Below are 19884 nucleotides of genomic sequence, written 5' to 3'. Positions count from 1 at the left end.
TGAAAAATAACATCAGTCAAATGACCACCACGACCACGCCTACAGGACCATATCCTTTTCATGAAATTTTCCGCAACCAAATCGCAAAGTGGCTGCCTTATGTCCTCGATAGCCTCACGAATTCCATCTTTGAGGTCTTGAATTGACGCTGGGCTGATGGCGTAGACCTTCTCTTTCACGTGGCCCCAAAGGGAGAAGTCGCAAGGTGTTAAATCACAAGATCTCGGTGGCCAATTGTGATCACCTCTTCGAGAGATAACACGGTCCGGAAACTTTTCCCGTAAAAGATCAATGGTTTCGTTGCTTGTGTGCCACGTCTTGTTGAAAGTAAACGTTGTCCAGATCAACACCATCCTATTCCGCCCATAAAAAAATCATTAATCATCTCTCGATAGCTCTTTTAATATCAAAATAACACCTCTTATTGGAAAACCCTGTAGTAGAAATATTCCCTGATATTCTAGGTCTTACGCTTCTCGTTGAGGACAAAATGGATAACATTATCTTCAAAAGTTTTACAACCGACAAGAACTTAAATTAAGGCGAAACTTAATGCCAAATCAATATTTTTATTAATCTTCACAACGAATTGGTGTACATTATGAATACCAAAAAATATGCTTTAGATAAAATGAAGGTTTTCCTATCGTTTTGTTTGAGTAGAATACAAATAAAAAAATAAACTACTCAATAAAAAATATAAATGTAAACTACTAAAAAAAATATTATTTCAGTAGAAATGTATGAACGCGTAAAGGAATAACTTTTAAAAAATACAGTACTATAGCTAAGATTATCTGTGACAGTTTCACTTGATTAACTTTTTTGCTTTCTTATAAAATTATTTACAAAATAAATAAAAACCAGTTTTGTGCTTGAAATTGAACGTTTCTCCGTTTGTTAAGCGATTTTAATGCCTATTACCTACAATTTAAGGTTTACCAAGAATATACATATGTTTGACTTGTAGCTTCCTCTTAAAACATAATAAAATGTTGATGACCCCTTCAGCCAGAAGTCTGCAAAAGCAATCAGCATCCATCATGTCATCTTCTGCTAGACCCATCTCCACATAATCAGTGGGCCAGTGGAAGCGGTCGGGAGAGGACGCTTACAAACTGTACTTCTGGGTTCTGGGTTCGATACCCGATGAGATCAAACATTATAACGTCCTTGTTTCTGTCAGAGGAAAAGTTCTTGTCAAGTGGGGGAGGTCGGGACCACCCGAACACTAAGGTAAAACGAAATAATTATAATAACACTCAAAAATACACACTTTTTAAATTTGTAATACAAATAATTGAGCAAGAACGATTTTTTTAAACTCTACACGGGAAAACGTCTAATTTCAGTCTATTACAGTCATTTTTGTATGTAATTAGGCTCGTGAAAAATCACAGGCTAGTCACAGAGGCGTTACAGCGTACTAATCTTCTTCTCGATATCTCTAATAGTTTAAAACAATGTCGCCGTTCGCGTCAGTATGTTTGTGCGCTTAGTTCTTGTAAACTACGCAACGGATTTTAATAGGGTTGTCACTATCATTTAGATAATATCTTTCCAAAAGTTTATATAATATAATACATGCATTTTATATTTATAAAAAGTAGAAAAATGTCGATGTTTTGCAATCTTGTAATTTTTTATTGAGTCATCAATGTTGATAACATAAAAAAATTATTTGTTAAAGATTTGTATTTGAATTTAGTTTTAAAAAAAAAACTCCTGTGTCTCTGTACACAAATATGTAAAAGCCCAACAGGGCGTTTATAATATAATAAATAAAATAAAAACATTATTATTATTATGTAATACCTCTTTTAAATTATTAATTACTACATATTAGTATAATAGCAGTGCGCGGGACTGGATTCGGTAGTTTTCAGTCGTTAAAGCGTTGGGGTTGTTGGAGGTCAAATTGGAGGTAAAACCAATGAAACCAAAGTGAAACCAATTTTTACGCTTTGTGTCTCATCTAAATATAATACATCAATGGCGGTGGTTTGAAATTTCAGTTGAAAATGGCAATTAAATTAATTTTTTGTTAAACATATTATAGTAGGGCAAAATTATTTTTTTAATTATTATCATTTTTCAACCTCACTAGGACAAGTCTGTGTTGAGGTTAATAATTTTACAAAATTACACAAAGATTATATATTGAGATAAAAATATTGTTACATTATTGTTTCTGCAAATTGTGTACCTACATGGTACCAAAAACTGATTCTCAAAGTTATTTACAAGTAAAAATTCAGATATCCTACACAAGGATATTTACAAGGAATGTAATAAAATGAATTTAAAACAACTATTTATCACACAGATGCTTTGCAGATTTTTTTAACAATATTAGTACTTATTGCGAAAAGAACACAGCAAATTCGTAATAAAAGAATTTGCTCTGGTCTGAACTTTGTGACAATTTGCACTAAATCCTCATTTGGTCAAATAAATTATTTGTATCAGGCTCCACTTCTATTTAATATCCTTTCAGTTGTCTTATTCCTTTTTGTACTTTTAAAAAGAATTTTAAATTATTTGTGCTATCCAAGGATTGCTAACATTTTTTTTGTTCTTTGTCCTTTCAAATTAATGGCATAATATGTTTTATTTGCATATTTTTTCATCCTTGTTCTTTTATAATATAATTCTTTTTTTTCTTCTCTCTGGTCCTTTTTAAATCAAAAGTTTTTTATAATCAAATATCAACATATGGTCACCCTACATGTTCAATTTATACACCTTTCGATTAAAAAAAATAATTTTGCAGCTTTGTGGGGTATTTTGGACTACAAATCCAATTTTAAAAAATGTTGATACCGCGCAATAGTATAAACTGCTCCCAAACATCTGGAGCCAGTGATACTATGGCATCACCAATTAAGGTATATTGTTAGGCGGAAGGTAGTCGGGAGGGGAAGGAAGGTGAGGAAATACCTGGCTACTTAGATCTGGTCACCAAACACGGTTAAAGCGGTGGTCACTCTGGAACGTGCCGCAATTATACTATATATATGTTTAAATGAATAAATTAGGAAGCCTTCAAATAAAATTTACTTGCGCACGCCGGGATTTGAACTCGCGACCTTCGGATTGCTATCCGAGAGCCTTACCCCCGGAGGCCGTTAAGTTTTCTTCTAAAGTTCATTGAACCAGAGTTACAGATTATAGACGGAGAAACACAGCCGAAATTAATTTTTGTGTCAAATTTTCAGGTCCGAAAAAACCATGCCAACAACTATGCTATAACCAACTTCGCCTTGTAAAGCGTATGTATAATGTTGGGAAGTTACGATGGCGGAGGATCTCCACAATGGAAGAAAGGAGAAGAAGAAGAAGTGACAAGCAAGAAGCAAGGTGGGAGAAGAGGCGGTGAAGGTGGCACAGGATTCACAACGATGGGATTTGCCGTCGTGTGGTTGATGGTGACACTCTTCGGTTCTGCGGCAGCACAAGACGGTGAGTGAACACATTAACCTTTTGACATTGAAAATTAGACCTGTAAATCATGTGGGAAAATGCCGCACGTGAAACGTTGGAAGATCTGCTAGCAGACAATACATTGTCCATATAGATTTTGGTTCTAGCCCATTTAGCATGCGATCTGCCTCTATTTCAGTTTCCTAACTTCATATATCACCATCTTATTTGAATTTCCCAATGATGAGAAAACAAAGTTCTGATTGTCTGACTGTTTGGACGCTCCAGTCATTTTTAAATAGGAACTCCAGTCATTTTTAAATAATTTCATTTTTCAATTTAAACAAAGAAAGGCTTAATATTCCATACTTTTGTATCAGAGTCTCAAAATTCTTTCAATGAAAGCAATTCTGTTGCACAAAATTATATTTCAGCACATAAATAACCCCTATATATAGAAACAGGCTAGAACACAATACTCATAATACTCGTTTTAACTTCAATGAAGGACTTATTGTACCTAAGCATACAAATAAATATGGACAAAGAACGTCGTATTAAACTATATGATTCATAGTTGTTTTAATATGTTACCTACTGAAATTAAAAACTGTGCCCAAAACAAACAATTGGTGAACTTACTGAAGACTTGGCTTACTGAAAGAATTAATTTGTTTTATGAGAGTCGTGACGTTTTTTAATCTTAAGATAACCCGCTTTTAACATTGAAGGTAAAATAGGTAAAATATTGCATCTCGTTACTAATGTTATTGTATTGAATCAAAGTGCAAAATTACATCTTTGGGGATCAGGTGAGAGGCACGAAATGAAAGTCGGTCGTGCAGGTCATAGTGTTTATTGAGTCAGTTTGCCGTGATGAGAGTTGATGTAGGACTGGTGTTGTATTCACCGGACGCTGGCTGTGATGGCTGGTCAAGCGCGGGTCAGTTAGTCGACGCCGGGCGCTGGTGACCGGGACTCGATGACTGTCAGGCACTGGCGATCTTGGGAATCAGTACTCCAGTGCTGACGGGAAGGCCAAAGGTGCGGTGGACCTTGTAGGCGGTTTAGCGGGAGCTGCATAGACCAGTGAGGATGCTGCGTGTCCTCGTGGTGGTCATGATGCGTGGATGAAGCGCTGGTCAGACACGCTGGAACCAGGGCGCTGTAATCCATGTAGCGCTGGCCAGGGACGGCGGCCGGGGCCAAGGCGCTATGATGATGTCCCGATGGAGTCCATGATTGTACGGGCGAAGCCGGGTGTATTGTCCTTCGCGCAAAGGAGCGCGGATTATCACTCGTGAGATTTGTCCACTGACGGCAGATTGATGACTGACTGACTGCTCGCTGCGTCGGACTTATTTATACTGTACGGCCGGCGGCGACAGTAGGTAGATGAATTGCAACTAAATCGGAGCCACTCGCTCAGTCTGGGTCTTTCGGGAACTTTCGGTCGCGCTGTGTTAACGCATAGGCGATAGGCTCGAACCTTCTGGCGAGTTGTCGTAATGTGCCAGACCGACTTGCGATCGTATTGTCGCAGGCAGGCAAGTAGATGCTTGTAGCAGGTAGGTTGCTTTGTTTACAACTTAACTGTCCTAGTAACTCGCAAGTAGGTACTAAATAGATCGAGCTGGTTATTATTAATGAGTTAATCTGGATTCTTCTTGACGCTACACATCCATGACCTCACCTGATAAATAATTTATCGGTGTACAATACTAGGAAAGAAAAATTCATTATAAACAATTTATATATATTACTCACGTAGACTGGTTGTGATGTCAGAACGTGTCAAAATTAGCAGATTCAGTAGTGCCAACTAAACGGTGTGTTTTAATGTGAGGGTGTTTAATAATTTTTTTAATGATGATTTATAAATTCTAAGTATAACAGTATATGTGGAAAGAAAAACATCGCAATATTCTTAGACCTAGCCAAGGCTTTTGACACAATTTCTCACAAAATACTCCTCAAAAGACTACAAAATATTGGAATTGTAGGTAAGCCATACGAATGGCTAAAGAGTTACCTAACAGGTAGAAGCCAGCAACTCAAAACTGGTAAAACTTTGAGTAACTCACTAGGCACTAACTTTGGTGTACCACAAGGAAACACACTGGGACCCCTTCTATTTATAATCTATATCAATGAGTTGTGCGAGCTACCAATCGGTGGTAAAATTATTACATTCGCAGACGATACGGTAGCTATCTTTGAAGGAAATGACTGGACTGACACACACAAACTTGCTGAAAGTGGAATTAATGTGATAAAACAATGGCTTAACAGAAATCTACTAACACTGAACACTTCTAAAACCAAATACATGAGATTCAGCTCAGCTATAAAGGGACAACCTAGTACAACACACACAATAAAAACACATAATCATGACTGTAACGCCTATAATACTGAACCTAACTGCAATTGTGAAGATCTTGAATGTGTGAAAAACATCAAGTACCTAGGTGTTATAATAGACAATCATCTTAAGTGGAATTATCACATTGAAAATCTTACAACTAGGGTAAGAAAACTGACTCATATTTTCTTTGCAGTGCGAAACATAATTAGACAAGTAGATCTAAGAAAAATATATTTCGGACTGTGCAACCCCCTCTTAATGTATGGTTGCATTGGCTGGGGAGCATCAGGAAGATCAATTCTAGATCCGCTTATGAAGGCCTAGAAATCAATAATTAAAGTCATAATGCGCAAACCATATAGGTTCTCTAGCGATGAGCTCTTAAAACAATTTAATGTACTTGATATTCGAAAAAATTATATAAAAAGGTTATTATCCATGTACATAAAAATCTAGAAAATATTAATGAAGTTGACCATAAACATATCACAAGAAGCCACACCAGAAATGACCCTATGATCCCAACGAGCAATACGGCAAAGTATCAAAAGACACACACATACTTGGGACCTAAACTGTACAACAAAATCCCCCCTGAATTAAATATAAAAACTTGTAATATTTCCTACATAGGCCCAATAATAACTAAATGGTTGATTGGACTGGGTAGAGGAGAATCTGAAAAAATGTTAAAAAAACGTCACATAATAAATAGACATAAACTAATCACACACTATACAGGGTGTATCGGCACTAACCCGACAAACTTTAACCAGCTATTCCTTAGCACATTTGGAGTAAAAAATGTTATGGGCACTTTGCTGTCCGGTAGCATTTTTTTTTTCAATTAAAAACAAAAAAAAATAAAAATTTCCACACTCCATCACTGTTTTGGCATTGCTTTTCGTGCTCAACAGCTGTTATAAGCAAGTATGTCGAAAAGCGTCTTCGATCTTTCGCACACACTAATTAATAATAGTTAAAAATGAGACGAATGGTGCCGTGCCATTTCGTTGTGATTGTAAAAGCGCGCCAATATAGGTACACACGTGCATTATTCAACGGAATTCGAATAAAATATTGCCAGATGGGTTTTCAAACTTTGACAAAGGATAAAACATTGGTGACATGTGGTGAAAATATGAATAGTAATTTTTTTATTAAAAATAACGTTACCGGACAGCAAAGTGCACATAAGATTTTTTACTCCAAATATGCTAAGGAATAGCTGGTTAAAGTTTGTCGGGTACGTGCCGATACACCCTGTATATATCTTCCATTATTCTAATTATTGCTCATACACAACAGCTCACGTTCTACTCTAACATAAGATTGTAACGATTAAACATCACAAATTAAAACATTAATGAGATATATTATAGACATAGACAAATCACACACTTACTTTCACATATTTTTGGTTCCTTGGAACGGGCAATTTGCCTAGTTAGGAACCAATAATTTCGACCTGATAAGGTACAATAATCTATAATCACTAAAAATATTTTAATTATATATTGTATCATATTGTACTGTGTGTAAATCTAAAGGAATAAATAAATAAAAATAAATATAATCAAACTTATATACCTATTCAGAATCAGCGTTTATTGATCTACATGAATACAATTTTTTTAAGCATTATTATTAGTGTCTAATTCTTTATTCTATTCTGGCAGAGAATTAAACCATAACTTTGGACAACATTGCTGCTGTCCGATCTGAGGTCGATTACCATTAAAAAGAATGGCTTGAATGACATTGTTTTTGATTTAATTTACAAAGAAAGTTTTTTTTATTTAATGGTATTGCTTTTAAATGATTGCAACTGGCCTTGATTTCAAATTGTAGATTGCTACGATTGAAAAGCATTTAAAACGGGAACAATGGGCCTTCAATTAAGACATATAGACCAATTTAATCAAGTAATGTTCAATTATTGCCTATGAACATACAGTATTTTGATTGTACACTGTGTCTGGAAACTCATAGTACAAGCGGAAAACTAAATCGATAGAAAGATAACCCATTTAAAAAAAAAATAATTTTTTAATTTTTTTTTTATAAACGTGCCTCTAGCGACTGATTTCTTTTATATTTGACATAATAAATTCCAACTTCTTTTTCGATTTACTTGAAAAATTCGCTCAAACTAAAAAAGTTTTATATGCTACAAAACTACTGATTGAATGTTAGAAGTGTTCAGCTGCATGGAAAATAGTAATAAGAAGGCTGTAATAACAAACCTCAATAATAATTATAAAATTAGCATAATACCATTCTTCTGCATGGGTTAGTTACAAGAAGGCTATAGTAACGTACCATTATAAAAAAATAAAGTTAGCATAATACTATTCTTTAGCATGAGTTAGTTACATGAAGCCTATAATAACATGCCTCAATAATAATAATATTAATGAAGTTAACATAATACTATCTTCTCCTTGGGTTATTTACAAGAATGCTATAATAACATGTATCAACAATAATAATCATAATCGGTCCATGGGTCTGTTACAAGAAGACTATAATGACATATCTAAATAATATTAATAATAATTTATTTTTTTAATGATAAACTAGTCTTTATAAGACAAGGTTTATTATGCATAGAACAAAGGATAATAAATTATTATAAGCGATAATTAGTCGCCTGAAATATCCATACAAATTGAAAATATCAAGCTGACGTAGATCAGTAGTCCAGAGTACCTGACCGGACCCCAGAAGGCACGGGTTCAATTCCCGTTGTCGGCATTTATTTTTACTCGAGAGATATTTTCAATTTGTATTGATATTTCAGGGGATTAATTATTGCCAATAATAATTTTTTCTTAATAATAATTACATAATAAGAGCATAATATCTTCTGCATGGGTTTAGTTACAAGAAGGCTATGATAACATACCTTGATAATAATAATAATTACATAATGTTACCATAATGCTTTTCTTCTGCATGGGATCTTATAATTTAAATATAAAATTTTAATTTATGATTACTGTTACACAAAATTATTATGTATATCACATGTTAGTTAAATACCGTATGGGCTTATTTTTTTTTTTTTTTTTTATATTTACTCCACACAGGAGGCCCTGAAGAAAATAATTTCCCTCAGGGCCTATGTCATCTTTATGGATGCTGTGTGGAGGGTCTTTTTGTGGAGAGGAAGGAGTGAACATGGGTCTTGAAGAGTCCCATGTTGTAGGAGGGAGGAAACACAGAGGCCGGCAGTTCGTTCCACAGCCGAGCTGTTGAAATTAAGAACGAATCGTAGAAGCGACCCGTTCTCATGTGACAAGTGTCAACTGTGTACAAATGTTGGGCGCGCGTTTGGCGTGTATCCCGACTACGCACCGGTGCCGAAGGGATCAATGACGCTAGTTCTTCAGAGCATCTTCCATTGTAATACCGATAGAACAAGGACAGCATACCTACCTGACGCCTGTGCTCTAAAGATTGCAGTCCGTTTGTTAAGATTGGGGAATCTATCAAACGGACCGCCCTTTTCTGCACAGAGTCAAGGGTTTTTTTCAGGTATTTTGGGGCTCCAGACCAGAGATGGCTGCCAAATTCGACAGTAGGGCGCACTTGCGATTTGTACAGGGTGAGCAGTTGTGTACTATTAAAGTATCTGCGGGCCCTGTACAGTACGCCCTTCTTCTGAGAGGCCAACTTTACTCTAGCTTCGATGGAGCCCCCGTACCTGAGCTGGTCACTTATAGTTACACCAAGCATATCAATGGAAGGCCTGTTCGGAAGATTGCTTCCGTTGAAGGAGACTAGATTATCATTTGGATCCCTTTTAGACGTAATCAGACAGGATTGGGTCTTTGAAACATTAAATTCGACGAGATTATTTTTACCCCAGGAGGAAATACTCTCGAGATAACCGTCCATTCTCTGCTTCAAAGCCCTCCGAGCCGTTGGAGTTTGTGTGCCCTTTGGGGGCTTGTCAAACAAAAAGCTATCATGAACTGTACTGTCATCCGCGTAACAATGAATCGGTGCACATGTCAAAAGGTCATTGATGTGCAACAAAAACAAAGTTGGAGACAGAACCGATCCCTGTGGGACGCCAGCATTTATGGAGTGCGAGGAAGAGGTGAAACCGTCAGCAACCGCCTGAATCGACCTATCCCTTAAAAAGTCAGCAATCCACGTACACAGGGATGCGGGAAGTCCGTAAGAATGCAATTTGTTGACAAGTCCTCGGTGCCAGACCCGGTCAAAGGCCTTGGATATGTCTAGTGCGACCGTTTGGGTCTCACCGTGACGTTCCAGGCACCGCCCCCAAACATGCGTCACATACGCGAGAAGATCACCGCACGAGCGGTTCCGCCGGAATCCGTATTGACGGTCGTTGATAATTTTGTTCTTCTCGAGGTATTTGAGCAGTTTGTCGTTGATCACACGTTCCATCACTTTGGACAGAACTGATGTGATCGCTATGGGGCGGTAGTTGGCCGGGTTGGAGCAGTCACCTTTCTTGGGAATAGGGTGAATTACCGCTTTTTTCCAACCAGAGGGCACAGTGCCACACTTCAGGGACATTTTGAAGAGCTTTGTCAAAACTGGAACTATTTCCGCAGCACACCTCTGCAATACCAGGGCAGGTATTCCATCAGGTCCACTAGCTTTGTTAACATCGAGCCCCCGTATGACGTGGAGTACATCCCGATGCCGGATCCTCAGCTTTTTCATATAGAAGCCGCAGTGAGGAACCGACGGCGGAACAGCACCCCCGTCGTCGAGGGTCGAGTTTTCCGCAAACATTTTCCCTAAAAGGTTTGCCTTTTCGGTGGCGGTGTTTGCTAGTGAGCCGTCAGGTCTGGTAAGAGGTGGCAAACTGGGTTTGCAAAAATTTCGACCTATTGAGCCCGCAAGCGACCAGAATGCTCTGCTGCCATGCGGGCAGGCAGCCAGCTTTTTGCTGATCTGCAGGTCGTGTTCGAATTTCGACCTATTGATGATTCTCTTGCATTCCTTTGCCGATTTGTTGTATGCTGATCTGCTTTCGGGCGTTCGAGATGTGTTGTAGGCTCGGTAAGCCGCGTTTTTTCGTCGAACTGCTTCGGAGCATTGTCGACTGAACCACGGCTTTGAGCCCACACCAGTTTCTTTAGTAGTCGATTGTATGAAGCCATCCATCGCCGAATTGATGACTTCACCAATCTCCTTATAAAATAAATAAATAAAAATCGAATCCAAATGTGATTTGGGTTCACCAGTTTTCCGCTTGTACCACTAGTTTCCGGACACCATGTATTGATTAAAAATGCAGTGTGTGAGAATGTGTTCTTAAAATTTATTGAGGAGCGCGTTTTAAAGTTCTCTAAAGAGTATAAAATAAAGTCGCTATCCGTATCTGTCTGTTTGTGCGCTTAGTTCTTCTAAACTACGCAACCATAGACATATGAATATTAGTAGACCTGCCCTTAGTGATTAAAAGCGTATTATCCCCACTCCCCATACCGGTTCCATTGGAGCCGGCTGTGCTCGCGTATGGCCTCAAGTGAAATTTGAAAACGTGACGTCATCATTCTTGTGCGAACTATGGTCGAGGCATCATCGGTTCATTTTACGAAATAACACGGCAAAATGTTGACTTGTGCTATGAAAACTTGTAAAAATAGATGTGAAAAAGAGAATAAACCCAATTGTCGTATTACATTCCATATATAAGCATTATTTTACTTTATTTTAAGCATATTCACATCGTATAATATGAATCAGTTGTTACTATCACATCGAGAAACGTCTGGACGCGAAAGACAAAGCTGGTTGGTTGCTGGGAAGTAAATTATGAACATTTATAAAAGTGTCTTAACTAAATACTTAAACGAAATATTCGACTCTGAAAGTAGAACCGAATTTTTTTGCCGAATTTGGACTTCGCAAATTTGTTCATAACGTGGCGAGTAATTTGCGCTCCCATGTAAAAATGTCTATTCATTCAAAAGCAGATTTTACTTTTAAGCAGTAAATGGTGATATTATAATGCGAGATGCCTATTTACTGTCAGATTGATTTATTGACGAATCACAGTCAGCTTCACTCCCTTCGTTCTTCAACAGTTGATTTTACCCCTCGCCATTATCTTCTCGTCTATTAATTCCTATGTCTGTGTACGCAACGGATTTTGATAAGATTTTCACAATCCTTTAGAGAATTTCTTCCGTTGGTTTATATATATGATACATGTAAATTATATTTATAGAAAGTAGAAAAAAGTCGAAGTTTTGAAATCAATCGAATTTTTTTTCGGGCGCTTACATTGCTAACTCTAGCTAAACCTTATGAGATACATCAAAATAATGTACTACGGAATTGTATATCTTAAACAGGCCTACAGAAAAATCTGCTATAGTATATTTCTATCTCTTAAGGATAACCCCCAGCAACACCGGGTACCCATCAGCTAGGAATGCAAATTATATCACAATATAGGTACCGTACATAAAAAAATGTTTGCTTTTTTAAACCATAGAAAATTACTGCAATTTCAAACACTTTAATCACAGACATAGGAATTAATAGACGAGAAGATAATGGCTTGGGGTAAAATCAACTGTTGAAGAACGAAGGGGGTGAAGCTGACTGTGATTCGTCAATAAATCAATCTGACAGTAAATAGGCATCTCGCATTATAATATCACCATTTAGTTCTTAAAAGTAAAATCTGCTTTTGAATGAATAGACATTTTTACATGGGAGCGCAAATTACTCGCCACGTTATGAACTAATTTGCGAAGTCCAAATTCGGCAAAAAAATTCGGTTCTATTTTCAGAGTCGAATATTTCGTTTAAGTATTTAGTTAAGACACTTTTATAAATGTTCATAATTTACTTCCCAGCAACCAACCAGCTTTGTGTTTCGCGTCCAGACGTTTCTCGATGTGATAGTATATTATGTTTCTACAACTGATCCATATTATACGATGTGAATATGCTTAAAATAAAATAAAATAATGCTTATATATGGAATGTAATACGACAATTGGGTTTATTCTCTTTTTCACATCTATTTTTACAAGTTTTCATATCATAAGTCAACATTTTGCCGTGTTATTTCGTAAAATGAACCGATGATGCCTCGACCATAGTTCGCACAAGAATGATGACGTCACGTTTTCAAATTTCACTTGAGGCCATACGCGAGCACAGCCGGCTCCAATGGAACCGGTATGGGGAGTGGGGATAATACGCTTTTAATCACTTAGGGCAGGTCTACTAATATTCATATGTCTATGACTTTATTTCTTCATATGAAGCGGTTACTTTGTGATGTGACATTATAATTTAAAATTAAACAGTAACTTTGTAAACATCACTTATGGGTAAATACTTAATGCCGACCGGGTTTCGCTATCTATGACTTTAATCAATGATTGCAATTTCTATCTATCAATATGGCATTTCCAACTTATTTTGTTCTCTGTCATTACATAAGAAAAGAAAAGTCGAGCAGCAGTTAATAATCACAAAAACATTTTTTTAATGTCATCTTTGGGGATGCTGTGTAAGAGCTCTTTTTAGGAAAGGAAGTGGAAGAAGTTTTGGGAAGGAATGGGTGTGAGGGTAGGAAGGAATCTGGTGGTCAGTGAGTCCAGGAGTCACAGCCATATGAATCCATCCTTTCCACTGTCGTGCAAGGCGATGTTCTTATAGTGCCCTGCTGGAAAGGTCAAATGGTCTCCGTCAATCAGATTCTCTCAATCCGGTCTGCCACAAACAGATCTGTCGCAAAAATCCGGACAAATCTCACCCCATCAACCCCGGCACCCTTGCCAAGTTACCAAAAGTAGCGAACCTTTGAGGTGACCTATGGCAGCGTGTTGGTTATACAATTAATGATAATGATCAGTTTCTTTTAGCATCTGTTTGTTGTGTACATTATAAATAAAATGAATTAAAAAGCAGGAACTAGCCGCCACTGTTCATAGTTCAACCATCGAATCAATTCGCGTTAAAGTCCAGTACAATAAGTCATCCGTCGTCATCATCAGATCTGTCAAAGTAATTAGGCCATCTCCCATCTCGTATTTACCAATAAAAGCTGGGCGATGGACTCCTAGTTCACGTAGCATCATTTTGATATTGTCATTTCTGCGTATCGTGATGTCATATGATTTGCAGGATGTTCTAAGTTTATAGTGACTTTTACTATTTTAAACTAATACAAATTATAGTTATTGGAAGAAAATTTTTAACAAATACATGCGTTTTTTAAAATAAATCTTTTTGAATTCTCTTCTGTTTTCTTGAAATAATGATTGAATGAAGTGGCATCTTGGAAGTTGAAATTAACCCACTTTCCCAGATCCAATCGAACTGAAACTTGACGGATAGACTCGTTGTCGATGACAATGCATTATATCAACTTTTGATGCCAATCACGTAAACACACGAGGACATATAGTCATTTCTATGAAATCAAATGTTTCACAGCAATTAATATACGAAATAAATGTCGGTGTTATCAAATTAATTAATGCAACTCCTGGATTCGGAAATTGATCCATTTCCCGAAATTCGGCAGAGAGACTCGTTGTCAATGACAATGATTTATGGCGTATACAAACAAATGGTCATATGTGCATTTCTCTGTAATTAGATGACATTACAGCAGTTAATATACGAAATAAATGTCGATCCTACCCGATCGGGATTTGGCCCAGTTGTTAGCAAGGTTGACTCTAGTTACTGAGGAGGAAGATTCAATCTTCAGTCAAACCAAAATCAAGTGCGAAACTAATTTTTTTTACAGGTTAAAATCAGCTTTTTTGTATTTTGAAATCGTCGTCGAAGCGTAGAAAAGCTCTAAAAGTCTTTGATTGTAACTCTGCTACAATGAACTCAGATTTGTTGAGAATTATTGTATCATTTTCAAAATTGAAACTGATTGTCTTAAGAATTCAGATAAGCGATACAGTAGGTAGGTAAAGTAATATCATAATGTGAACGTGGCATAATTTTTGCAAATGGCGTCAAATGTCGCTGTTCTTTGACATTTATTTTGCAGACAGAGAAAGAAATAGATGACGACAAGCAAAGGAGCGATATATAATTGAAGAAGGCGGAATTATTGTCACTGCTTATTTGACCAATTTCCGAGCTGTTGTAGCTATAATACAGTATATATTTTTAGCAAAACATTACGTAAATTCTATATTTGAGATGTGTATTTCTTTTGTTTGAAGTTTTTAGGGTTAATCCTGACAAGTAAAGTCAGATTTTGTGATTTTTCCACTTTCAAAAAAGTGTTATTTACTTACTAACTAGATTTATTAACAATAATCTTCTTCTTCTTTCGTATGGTGGGGGGGTCAGAGGGGGACATCTAGGTCTGCGAGTCAGTTTAGGGCCTCAGGCGTCGCCATGTGGACATCAACAATCCCGCCGGGGAATGATTGGTGCGGGCATTCGTTGACCATGTGTGCCAACTGCCACACGCAACGGTTGTGTCCGCCGCGCTGTTCGCGATGCCACCGGCACGGTATTGTTACCGCGCGTGTAGGTAGTGCAGTGAGTGAAGCGGATACCAAATTAAGTATTAAGTATTAGTATTAAGTCTCCCGGCCAAGGGGAATCGATAAATATCGGGGAACAATTAACAATTATAATATCCATTGATTTTTCACAGGTTCGTTAATAGTAACAATTGTATTTACTATTTTTGTGGCAAAAAAATATTTTTCTTCGTTTCTAGTTTCACCCTGTGTCAGAACTAATGAAAGTGTAGTCGTATTTTATTATAACTGACAGAATATATCATTGTTGGTCGGTCAATAACGCCTTATGAATTGAAAGGTTATGAACCTCTCTGAAATGCACATTTGTCTTCATAAAATAACGTCATAGGCGGGAATACACATTTGAAGTCATAAAACCCAGGGATCAGCTTCTAGCCGCAGACAATCAATGGCTATCAGGGTAAACGTTATGCTACGTATACATAAGCAAGCCGAACTGCAGAGCTGAACCTAAACTTATAGGAAAGGAATGTTGTAAAACGCCTCTTCCAGTTGCTTTGTTCCTTTCACGTAATTCATGGATCGGTTCGCGTTTCGGTTTGCAAATGTATAAGTACCATTACATGGTAAATAATTTTTTTTTTAAATACTGCTATTGCATCATGTGACTTAAAGAGGTAACTTCCCAAGGACTGGCGTCAACCGCGTTATCCCGATTGGATACGGCCGCCAAATCTGTAATCTGTAATAAATATTAACTTCTGTAATATCATTCAATTTCAGAGGAATGCGTAAATGTTTACGTGTGAAATTTGTAATTGTCACCAAATGGATGTTCAGCCACAACGAGTCTATCTGCCGAGTTTAAGGTCGATCGGATGTCGGGAAGTCGGTTAATTTCCGATTCCAAGATTTGCATTCATTAATCAATCGAAAAAAAGTGAAATTCAAATAAATATATTTATAAAAGGGGCCGTTCAAGTATTATGTAAGAACTATAGGGGGGCAGGGGGGTCTTTGCTTTGCTTATTTTTGATGACATGGGGGGTGGGGGGGTCGAGATAGTGATTACGTCAGCACTGCTCAGCAGTAGTTATTTTTTTTACACATTGGCAACCCACACATTGTCTATGTTTGAAAACCGAATACATATTCAGGGATTCCCACAAATAATTAATACGTTTAGGTACTCGCTTAGTTTGCTTAAATGAATATTATATGCATTAAAGTCCTCTATCCTAAGTCTATTTTATAAGTGCTGCTTATGAATCAATAAAAAAACAGAATACATTAACAGAAAAATGCATATAGGTACCAATTTTTACGTAAGCATGGGAGGGGGGGGGGGTATGAGCTTTGCTTACTTTTGGTGACAAGGGGGAAGAGGGGGTAAATAATTGTAATAAATCTGCTTACGTAATACTTGAACGGCCCCAAAGGCGAAATATATTCAAAATAGCTGCATTCGTTTGCGGCAAAGGGTCAAAGGAATGTATGAGGAAATATCTGATCGGTAGTGTATTCGTTTGAATTTTTTATAAATGCGGTTTTTACTTGTTGAAATAATAATCTTTATGTTTGTGCGAAGACTGAGATGTTTGGGGTTCGGTCCTCTTTGCTTACCCCTCAGCGTGATGGTTAGATAGTTTATATTTTAATATAATATGTTTGCATTTTCCCCCAGGAATCATAATCGACCTGCTCGAGTACGTAGCCATCGCGGATTTGCCCCAGGGCGTGACCATCTCCAAGCCTTATTGCTGGACGAACGGTACCGACGAGGACTCTGAAGTAGAAAGAGCTTACCACCTCGACGAGACTGCCCAGCTCACCGTGCAGACGGCTGTGGCCTTTCCGGACGGGTTCCCCACCGATTTCTCTCTGCTGTTAGTGGTCAAGACGGTGAAAGGTAGGAAGACAGTAAAAATGTTTTATTTAATTAAAAAAAAAAGAATACTAACCCAGGGCAATAAAACCAAAATATTCTGGTTATTCACAGTTTTAATACATCTTTTGGACGGAGAAATAAAGAAAAAATAACAGAAATTACTATATTTAAAACTAAAGTCAAAACATGGCTGAGAGAACTGAGTTTTAATCAACTTGCAAACATTATGAGGACAATTTTATGACCGGTCGGTGTCCGAGTTGACATCGCGCTTGGGTCCCACCCAGGCGTAGTGTGTTCAATTCCTCAGCTGGCTAAGTTCTCCATCATAACACAAGCAACATTTTGCGCTTTCTGTGGTGGTAGTAGGAGATTTTCAAATATTGTCAGGTTATTCGTAACCAGGGAATGTTTGTCTTCCTTTTTAAAAAAATGAAAAGTTAAAATGTAAAAACTAGTACAAGACGCCTCAGAACAAGAAACCCTAGTGAAGAGGACTACAAAAATGGTGACACTATTCTTATTTTAGGCTTCATATGTACTTACATCGTATAGAAACTTTTCCATAAAAAACTGTACTGTACTAGTGTAATGTTTGGTTATGTTCTTAATATGAAATATAGATCGTAAGTATTCAATAAATGTTTTGGTTCATTGATGCATGATGAAATGAATCTCTAGCAGGACATACTTCGGTTCTATCAGATGCAATGAGTTATTCTGTCAAACGACACAACTGCAGGTGAGTTCCCTACCCGGGGATCGGCTAGCATCGGATGTACTCATTCGGGTACAACCGACATGCTATCTCTGTCAGATGGTTCAAGTACCGCAGATTCGATGCTAACCCCGTAGCGGATAATCGAGTTTCTTATTCGATACCATTATTTTGTAACATGGTGCAATTCCAGAGCGAAAAAGTCCTGTACAATTAAAGTCCTGGATAGGTTGGAGAAATGACTCCAAAGGCTTTGCGAAAAGGGGCCACCAAAGTAGGCCACCGAAAGAATAGGAACGTCTCAGGCGCCTTGTCAAGACGATGGGTCCCCTCCAGAACAGGACAATGAAGATGACGATCTCCAATAATTTTTAACCTAAATAACATTAAATTTATTTTCGATTTCCAGGAAAAGGACAAACAACATTGCTGACAATCTATTCAGACAATGGGGATGAACAGTTGATGCTCTCCCTGGGAACGGACGTGTCAATCTTCTACGAGGATATCGACGGCAACCCGGCTGATGGAAACATGATCTCCTTCGGAGTCAGCATCGACGATGGAAAGTTAGTATTCAAACTTCCTCCACTTCAAACTAAACTAAAACTAATTGTAAAAACACACACCATCAGTTACTTCCGTATAGCATTAGATAGCTCAGCAGGGTGATTCTGTATCTTTAGCGTTAGTCTAACGTAGCTTAATCGGCCTTAAATTGGTCGCATGTATCGCACATAACAGGAGTTTTGACGAAGATGGATCAGGCGAGGATCAATACACCAAAGAGTTTCTGATGATAGAGTGACTGATATGAAGATTTAGATAACGCAAAAGATACAGAAAAATCCCGTCGATCGAAGTCGCTCTACATTTGGCTACTCCATACAACCAAATGATTTATGTACATTGCTTTATTCTGTTTCCAGATGGCACAGGATAGGTCTGAGCGTCAAGGGAGACTCCATGACGCTTGTGGTAGACTGTGATAGGTTCTTTACGAAGATGCTGCAGAGACTGCCAACATCCAAACTCAACACCATGGGCGTGCTCATCATCGGCCAGCAGCTGTCCGAGGAAGACTATTTTACCGTGAGTTTGATGGGGAAACCTTTAAATCTCATTTCGTCGGTTCATGGCTGAGGATCGTGACCCTCACTCTAATTTCCCTGGTGAATGAGGCTTCTCCATCCTCGTGGTACTGTGGTGCATAGAAAGCCGCGGAGACCGGCAGTTTGAAAGGGATATATGTAAAGACGATTGTTAGAGAAAGCGCACTAATTTAAAACAAAGTTCTTAATTAATAGGCGTAAGCGAATTTTTTTTTTTTTTTATTTATTGAAACATATAAACAAGGTTACAATTTTTTTAACAATATAAACAAAAATATATCAATCACTCTCCTAATAAAGCAGCTGCTTGTGTTTAGGAGAGGACAACAAAAATATTTTTACATTTGTTTAAATTAAACAAAAAATATTAGTAATAAAACAAAAAATAACACAAAAAATAACAATAAAAGTAATAAAAATATAGGTTAGTTAATAAATGATTCAAAGAATTTAAAAGGCAAAAACATATTTCTAAACAATAAGTAAAGTTATGAGGTGGTACAAGAGTATTTTAATTTAATTTTTTTTTAATATTTTTCGTAGTTTTCTTCCGATCGTATATCAAGGGGTAATTTATTAAATAATTTTACACCCTTGAATATATAGTGATGTTGTGCTGTTGTGGTTCGTGCTAGTGGCACGGTTAGTCCTCCAACAGATATTATTCTTTTGCTAATATTCAATTGTGGTAAATTATTTTGACTAAAGAAATCTTTATGTATTTGTAGAAGTGCAATTTTGTCATAAATTTTTGTAAGTGGGGGAACCGGGAAATCTTGAAAAACATTTATAGTTGGGTAGTAATATGGCTTTTTTAAGATGATTTTTATTAGTATTTTTTGAATAGTTTCCAGTGGGAGTAGGGATGATTTATATGCACCCCCCCAAGCCACGAT

The 19884-nt window shown here is 37.2% G+C and overlaps 1 protein-coding gene across 1 annotated transcript in view; it reads left to right on the top strand.

Moving 5' to 3' along the window:
• The first annotated feature begins 1093 nt into the window (after positions 1 to 1093).
• Positions 1094 to 19884, top strand: part of LOC149415045 (uncharacterized) — a 59950-nt gene continuing 41159 nt past the window's right edge. The window contains exons 1-5 of the mRNA XM_089643435.1: positions 1094 to 1236; positions 3219 to 3462; positions 16955 to 17179; positions 18286 to 18445; positions 18806 to 18968. Coding sequence (XP_089499561.1) covers positions 3282 to 3462; positions 16955 to 17179; positions 18286 to 18445; positions 18806 to 18968 — 729 coding nt within the window. The 5' untranslated portion in view covers positions 1094 to 1236; positions 3219 to 3281. The remainder of the gene's footprint in view (positions 1237 to 3218; positions 3463 to 16954; positions 17180 to 18285; positions 18446 to 18805; positions 18969 to 19884) is intronic.

The sequence above is a fragment of the Hesperophylax consimilis genome, chromosome 19, assembly GCF_061612785.1.
Source record: "Hesperophylax consimilis isolate HC1 chromosome 19, BYU_Hcon_1.0, whole genome shotgun sequence".
In the NCBI taxonomy this organism is placed as follows: domain Eukaryota; kingdom Metazoa; phylum Arthropoda; class Insecta; order Trichoptera; family Limnephilidae; genus Hesperophylax; species Hesperophylax consimilis.
This window is presented reverse-complemented; position numbering and strand designations above follow the sequence as displayed.